General features: G+C 48.7%; 1 protein-coding gene across 1 annotated transcript; it reads right to left on the minus strand.

The window, feature by feature from the left end:
- Positions 1 to 1,910: 1,910 nt before the first annotated feature.
- Positions 1,911 to 6,846, minus strand: LOC146209751 (uncharacterized). The gene is made up of 2 exons (XM_084581036.1): positions 6,523 to 6,846; positions 1,911 to 2,948 (listed from the first exon to the last, which is right to left on the minus strand). The coding sequence occupies exons 1-2, from the start codon at positions 6,844 to 6,846 to the stop codon at positions 1,911 to 1,913; spliced, it is 1,362 nt and encodes a 453-aa protein (XP_084437162.1).
- Between the last annotated feature and the right edge of the window lie 1,376 nt (positions 6,847 to 8,222).

Consider the following 8,222-nt stretch of genomic DNA (forward strand, 5'->3'; position numbering starts at 1 on the left):
ATGTTATTGGCGGATGTGAACTGCGAGCGTCCTTTTAAAAAATGTTCGAGCCAGCATATCAGATTAGTAGGAATTCCCAGGAACGAAAGTTTCGCAAGCAGGTGGTTGTGAGGTACGCGATCAAATGCCTTCGAGAAGTCTAAGAAGATTGCATCTATTTGGAGGTTATCGTCTATGGCCTTAAGGATGTCTTGGGTGAACTCTGCCAGCTGGGTTTCGCATGAAAATGATTTCCTGAAGCCATGCTGATGAGGATAAAAGAAATTAATTGAATCAAGGTGGGACATTAAGCTTGATGATATAATGTGCTCTAGAAGTTTAGAAGATATGCTAGTAAGGGATATTGGACGATAGTTAGCTGGGCATGCGCGATCACCTGTTTTGAAAATGGGAACAATTTGGGCTATCTTCCAATCGTCAGGAATGATTCCGGTGTCTAAAGATTGGGTAAATATTAGGTGTAGTATCTGGCTTGATAATGATAGAGTGTTTTTAAGTAGTTTACTGTTTATTTGGTCACATCCTGCAGATGATGAGAGCTTGAGTGAACTGATTAATTTGGAGATTCCTTCGGGGCTAATTTGAATTTCCGGCATTTCTTTTTGACTATTGGTTTGCAAGACTGTGGGTGTAGAATTGCTGACAGGCGAAAACACAGATGAGAAGTAGTCATTTAAAAGTTTTGCGCATCGATTAGTATCTGCTGGTTCGCCATCAGGTCCTACAAGATCGAACCGATTAGATTTATGTTTAGGGGAGAGGATACGCCAGAATTTGGTGGGATTTGTTCTGAGAATGGTTAGCAAGTCAACAGAGAAAAATTTATCTTTCGCAGCACTCAATTCATTTAAATATTTATTCGCGCAGGCGTGGTATCTGTCCCATGCTTCTTGTTTTTGGCTTAGTTTAGCGGAACGATAAAGCCGTTTTTTCCTACTAAGAAGGTGCTTCAAGTTTTTGTTAAACCAAATATTGTTGGAATCCGATTTGACGACAATGGTTGGGATGTACTTATTTTTTAGTCGCAGCATTGTTGACTTGTAACTTTCCCAGTTTTCGTGAACTGTGTTGATTAGATAAGAACCTAGGAAGTCGGTGAAAAAGAATGAAAGTTCCTTATTTATGGAGTCGAAGTTACCTCGCTTATAGTCAGTGATTAATTTTTTCGTAGGTGATCGCCTATTTGAATGTAATGACGTGCAAATGTGCAGAAACATGTGATCGCTGAGGCCCGGAAGTAGAGTTACACTGTGAATGTTGTCTGGGCAAGATGTCAGTAACAGGTCAAGAGTGTGAGCACCTCTTGTGGGGTATGTGATGGCTTGATGCAGGTTGAAGTCCAGTGTTAAGTCAAGAAATTGTTTCGATTCTTTGGAAGGTGAATGGCTAGATACAGAGAGGGATGCCCAGTTTATATGTGGATAGTTAAAATCACCGAACAGATATATGTTCGAATTCAAATATGTGTTTTTAATCGCCGTTAATGCGTCATGAAGGGAGTCACAGAAGGATGAATCGCTGTCTGGTGGCCTGTAGCAAATGCCGAATATTTCTTTCAATCCGAAGTTGTGCACGCATACCCAGGTTAGTTCTAGTTTGGTGTCGTGACAGATGAGTGATGATGATAGGGTGTTTCGGATGGCGATAAGCACTCCTCCGCCCCTCCGTCCACGCCTATCACGACGATAAAGAACGTAGTTCCCGTTTGAAGGGAGGATTTCAGTATCTTTCACGCCTTCGTGTAGCCACGTTTCTGTTAGTAGGACAATGTCAGCACTAGTGTCGTCGATAAGGCTATGCAGTTTATCTCGTTTTGGTAAAATGCTCCGTATGTTAGTGAAGACGATATTGAGATGCTTGGAACGTGAAGGGTCGGGGCGATTTAGTGGCGTAGTATGTTTTGCGGGGTGTCAATCGGTGCTTTGTGATGGTTTGTCGGAGAGCTGCTCGGCTTGAGCACGACCAGCTGGCTGTTTTGCAGACTGAATTACGCTATCAGACACAGGGTCGTACACATAGCATTTATGCCCTACATGAAGGTTGTCAACGTTTAGCTTGAATGCGCATTTTTTAGGCCGACTAAATTTTATCAATTTAGAGCGAGCGAGACGTGTGGCAAAAGCAAAATCTTCTCTGATGGCGTAACTTGTTTCTTTCAGTTTGGGACCGCAGGCTAGGATCGTGTCTTTGGTTTTAAAGTGTGCTAATTTAACAATGATGGGACGTTTTTTTTCAGCATTAAATTTTCCTAAACGGTGGGCACGCTCGATGCTGGTTGGGTCTATCTCGATGTCAAGTTCATCCGAACAGAATGACAAGACTTTTGTTTCAGATTCTGCCCAGGATTCATTTTCAGTGTCTTCAAGGCCTAGGAAGAGCAAATTGTTTCGTCGCATTCGATTACTTGTATCAATACTTGCGGCCTTTAAGACAGCTATTTCATGTTTAAGTTCGCCTGTTTCGTTCAGGTTGGTGTGTGTGCTCAAGTTCTGTTGGGATGTTTCCAGCGCAAGCACGCGGTTTGTTAGTGAGGATATTAACTTTTCATGGGTGATTTGGGTAGTATGTAGCTGTTTCAGCTCAGTACTGAAGGCTGCGTGTTGTTCCTCAAGGCGCTGCAGAGCGTCCAGGATAGCTGTGATGATGGTGATTGTGGCGAGTGTGCGGGTGGCTCGAAAGGAAGTGAAGTGTGGCCGCGTGCGGGGCGGGCCAGTGCGCGTGAGTTTGTTCCGGCAAGCGAACGGGTCGGACGCTCCTGGGCGTCGCTGGCGGCGGAGTTCATCGTCCTGGGCCTGGCGTTCAAGGCCGGCTCGCCAGCACCTGTCGGGCACCTGGTCCGAGGTCTGGTACTGCCCAGCGCTTCGCCATCCGGCGAACAGCTTGCGGAGACAGCTCAACCGCTCCAGCGTGCCTGGCCGCCGCACTTGTGCTGCTGCACTGGTGCCGCACTTTGCAGTACCCGGGCGTGACGCGGTACCCCGCGGTACACCGCAGTACCCCGGACTGTGAAGCAGACGCCGGATACAGACGCCGGAGCGTGGCCTGCCGCGCTACCGAGTCCTCGGGCGACTGGAAGTCCCAAACCAGAAGTAGGACGGTTTTGTGTTGGGACATATCCTATTGGGATAAGCTAGGCTGTATGCATGTCTGTGCCAGTTACGTTAATTGGTCAAGAAAAGAAAAGCGTCCGTGTGTCTGTGAACCTGCTCTGCTACCTGCCCAGAGCTCCTGAACGGACCTGGGCCCATATATAACATCACAATTTGGCGAGCCTGCCAGGATCCTAGAAATTAGTAGATTCAAGGAACTAATCATTCAGAGAGAGGGCAGAGAGTCGAGGACGGGTTCACACGCATCGCGACGTTTGAGCAAAGATGGAGCTCGAGGCGTTGGTGCTGATGAGCGAGCAGCTAGGTATGACGCTTAAAGAATTCCTCGGCTGGTACGAAGAACAGCTTAGCATTGACAAAGAGGAATTAGAAGCGGACTGGGCAGAAACGCGAATGGATGGGCGGCGTACGCCTAATGCCGAACCCAAGCATTTGCATGAGGTTACAGAACTCCGTGAAAGAGAACAGTAGTTGAAGGCGACCGAACAAACACTATTAGAGCTTCGAAAACGCGTGACAGCGGAGGAGAAAAACGCCTCGTTTCATGGTGTTGGACGTTACATAGATCGAGCTACTGGGTTGGATCAGAGCAGCCCTGACAAAGTGACCCTACTGTTTAATGAAGCACATGGGGCATTACAGGCCGCAGCACCTGCTAGTAGTGTAAGATCACATCTAGAGCATGAGTACAAAGCTGTGAAAGACCTTACGAAGCCTTCAGCGCTACGTGTGCTCTGTTTTGACATAGATACAGTTGGACACCGTCCTAATATGTTCACCTCTGTTCTTAACGAGGTTAAGAGCTCCATAAGGACATATGTCTGCATGGAAAGGTGCCTTACTGACTGTCCCAGTAATACTGAAAACGTAAGCACCTTGATAAAGGATCACAGGGAAGGACTATGCATCCATGAGAAGGTTGAGAATAAAGTCGTTGTGAGCAGAAATGTGAGCATGCGTGAAGATGAGAAAATGCATAACGAGAGTTTAAGAGTCAAGACTGTGGCTGGCCTAGGTTATATAAAGCTGCTACGAAATGTTGAGCGTGAGAAGCTCGCAAATGGACTGTTGAGCAGCACTGGAAATTCTCCGGAACGTCGAGATGGCTATCTTACTTTAGATACAGCTGCAGCGACTCACACGCCTGGTGAGGATCGCCGCCGGAAAGGTGGGCGACCGAGGCATACCAAGAAAAGTACATATTCTGATGTTTCTAGACTATCTGGAGAACAGGCGGAGGCGAAAGACTGGCCGCAGATCTTCCATGTTCCCAAAGCCGTAAAATCAGTGATGGTTCATCTCAAGAAGAATGTTGGTGGCCGGAAAGAACACCCCCTACGAGAAGCAAGCTGTGCGAGAAAGTGCAGAAGTGAGCGAAGAACCTCGACGTGCAAAGCTCATTTCCGCAAGCACATTCGGTTTAAGCCAAGGACGGAAATGAAACCACATGCCATAAAACAGTGGCATCGTACTCACTGCCGGAAAAAAAAGCAGCTCGTGAAATAACGGAGGATGTTGCGTCTTAGAATTATCGAGAAGTCGAAATCTCTCTACCATGCGCCAATTGTGTTTGTTAAGATGTCAGACAACGCATACGATTGTACAGTAACTTCCGGGAGTTCAATAACGTCCTGAAGTCTGACTGTGGGTTCATTCCGCGCATTGATGCCGTCTTCATCCTTGCAGGACAGAAAACGTTTTTCTCCAAGTTCAATTTTACAAAGGGTACGTCATTGGAAGGTCACTATGGTTGCTGGAAGCAGGAAAAAAACGGATTTTTCCAGTATTTCTGGACTGTACCACTTTCGATATATGCCTTTTGGCATCAAAACACCACCACCTTCTAGAAAGGGCTCGCACAAAACAAGACATACTACGACCGCAAGAGTCGGCCGGGGAAGCTACAGTCTGGAGAGAAAGTGCTCATCTTCCTGCTGGCCTATTCAAACAAACTATTCATGTAATGGCGAGGTCCATTTGAAGTTGTGAGCGTGAGAAACGAGGTTAACTACCTCACTGACTTGGGAGGTGCAAAGGAACAATTCCACATCAACATGCTGAAAAAATATGAGAAACTGCGTACCAGTTTCCCCACCGTGGCTGTCGCCGCTGTAGAAGGAAACATGTCAAACACACATCCCATCTGTCGCAAGAAATGTGACTACAGTGACTGTATCCCGCTATTAAGTTTGTGCCACGCAAGGACTGCCAATGATGCATAGGTGTCGCAAACTATGGGAACTTGCTTCCATATGAAGTGTGAAAGAGTATGTCAAGGAAACTGACAATGTGGGCGCTGACTACGTAAGCCGTGTGTGAACTTGAGCCTGCATTCTGCAGCCTTGTATTTCTTGTGTTAGTGTTTAAGTCCTGTGTCTATGTTACATGAGCAGCGTGTGAAAGGTGTGGGAGTGTGTTTCTGGTGTCCGAACAAAAATTTAAAAAGACGAACTCGTGTGTTGCATTGTGAAGTTTTGTGTGCTTCTGATTTGGGTTTATTATTGTTGTAGTTTGTTCTCTCCCCGCCACGTTTTCCCGGCGCCAGAACAGTTGCAAGAAACTGTCTTGAAACGGGGGAGGTTGTGATGATGGTGATTGTGGCGAGTGTGCGGATGGCTCGAAAGGAAGTGAAGTGTGGCCGCGTGCGGGGCGGGCCAGTGCGCGTGAGTTTGTTCCGGCAAGCGAACGGGTCGGACGCTCCTGGGCGTCACTGGCGGCGGAGTTCATCGTCCTGGGCCTGGCGTTCAAGGCCGGCTCGCCAGCACCTGTCGGGCACCTGGTCCGAGGTCTGGTACTGCCCAGCGCTTCGCCATCCTGCGAACAGCTTGCGGAGACAGCTCAACCGCTCCAGCGTGCCTGGCCGCCGCACTTGTGCTGCTGCACTGGTGCCGCACTTTGCAGTACCCGGGCGTGACGCGGTACCCCGCGGTACACCGCAGTACCCCGGACTGTGAAGCAGACGCCGGATACAGACGCCGGAGCGTGGCCTGCCGCGCTACCGAGTCCTCGGGCGACTGGAAGTCCCAAACCAGAAGTAGGACGGTTTTGTGTTGGGACATATCCTATTGGGATAAGCTAGGCTGTATGCATGTCTGTGCCAGTTACGTTAATTGGTCAAGAAAAGAAAAGCGTCCGTGTGTCTGTGAACCTGCTCTGCTACCTGCCCAGAGCTCCTGAACGGACCTGGGCCCATATATAAGATCACAATAGCTTTATCATCCTTCTTGGGAGGGCCTGGGTTAAGTTCTACATCGCCTGACAGCAAGAGTAACAATCGCGACAACATTCCAAGCGCCAGCATATCACAACTAAGACGCATAACACCACGCCAGTCGACAAAATTGGGGCACGACACCGCGACAAGGCAGCGGTTGCTACTTCGGCATTCTTTACAAGGGTTTAAGTAACCAACCTGGAACAGGAGGATGGCCGTAAACATGGTGCGGCGAACGGTGTCGGGCCCCAAGTGGCTGGCGCAGCTGCTCTGCTTAAGTAGTGCCCGATCCGGTCTTGTGACTGGTGACGTTGGCGATGCGGTACGTTGCCAGGCGAAGTGCTGTATTCGGGCTGGATTCGAGTTCGCGGCGACTGGAGGGGGTTCCAGCCAAGGCGGGTTCCACTTTTTAGCTCCACTCAGGGTGAAGGCGGTAGTTGAAGGCTGGTAATCCGAGGATGGGCACGCACTGGAAGGCAGCCAGCACGTCAGCATCTGGAACAGGAGGATGGCCGTAAACATGGTGCGGCGAACGGTGTCGGGCCCCCAAACGCTGTTTGACACACGAAGAAGCATAACAAAGATCAGTGCAGCTGCTTTTATAGTCGCTGTCACCTGACTCCGTGACGTCACACAAGCATGCAGTGAGAGCAATGACACAACATTCCTTCATCTACACATTGTTTGTCGTTATTATGGCTGATAGCGGTCTGGGGCCCTTGTTTTACGAGTGCTCCCAGGTAGCACCAAGTGGGCTATGAAGGGTGGGCCCCGGTGGGCCCGATGTAGGCAATGCAGGACAGCCCCGGTGGGCTCAATGTGGGTGCTGCAAGAGGGGCCGACGTAGGCTCGAAGGGGGCTGTTGACAAAGCCGCAATGGGCCCCACTAGGGGCCGATGCAGGCAGCCCTTGCGGGGCTGCCCACATTTTTCCGGCATTGTTAAAAGGGCACATCCCGCCAACTCCCCGCGATGGTCCTACTTTGGACCGATTTGGGCAGCCGCTTTGGAGGAACATTTCTTTTTATTTCAGTTAGCCCTTTAGATAATGACATAGGACCAATGCGGGTTCTATAGCGCTATTTGCACTTGGGCTTGCCCACATTATTCTCATAGGGGTCCGACGCGGGTAATTGATGGAAAGCCCTAGTCCAAGGTTTCCCAATCAATATTTATGCACATAATTTAGTAATAATTTATACATGTCTGCACTTTCTAAACAGCCACAATATTAAATTTTACACTAATTCATAACATTCATCTAGTCGAAATGACTTCGTGTACATCTTGTTCAGGCTATGGAGATGTGTGTTCGGAACAGTAATATTGTGCTGAGAGTTACAGGCTGTCCAAAGCAACCACATAAGAGGCAACAGTTAGCAATCAGTTTGTTTTAGCATTTGTAGCGCAATTTGCATGAGCGCGAGAACTAAAGCCATGTAAATTTCTAATCGACTAAACATGGCAACAACTGTTATACAAATCATCTATAATAGTAATTTAGGGCAACATCTAATGCAAATAAAGGTTGGAAACAATGATTACGCAATTGCACGCACGCCTTCTAGCCCCATTACGGCCGATGTGGGACCTACAGCGGTTTTGTGTGGGCAGCCCCAATTGGGCTGGGTGTTGGTTTTGAACCTAAAACCCACTTGCTGTTGCACGTGCCTTCAAATTTTTCACAAGGGACCAATTTTGGTATCGTGCGGGCCCTCCCGCCTTCATGCCCCATTACGGCCCATGTGGGATATAAAGCAGTTTTATGTGGGCAGCCCCAATTGGGCTGGACGTTGTTTTTGAACCTAGAGCCCACCTGCTGTTGCACGGGCCTTCAAAGTCCCCACAAAGGACTGATTTTGGTACCATGCTGGCACGCCCGCCTTCCTGCCCCATTAC

This window comes from Amblyomma maculatum, chromosome 1 (assembly GCF_055883805.1).
Source record: "Amblyomma maculatum isolate TAMU_Amacu chromosome 1, ASM5588380v1, whole genome shotgun sequence".
In the NCBI taxonomy this organism is placed as follows: Eukaryota; Metazoa; Arthropoda; class Arachnida; order Ixodida; family Ixodidae; genus Amblyomma; species Amblyomma maculatum.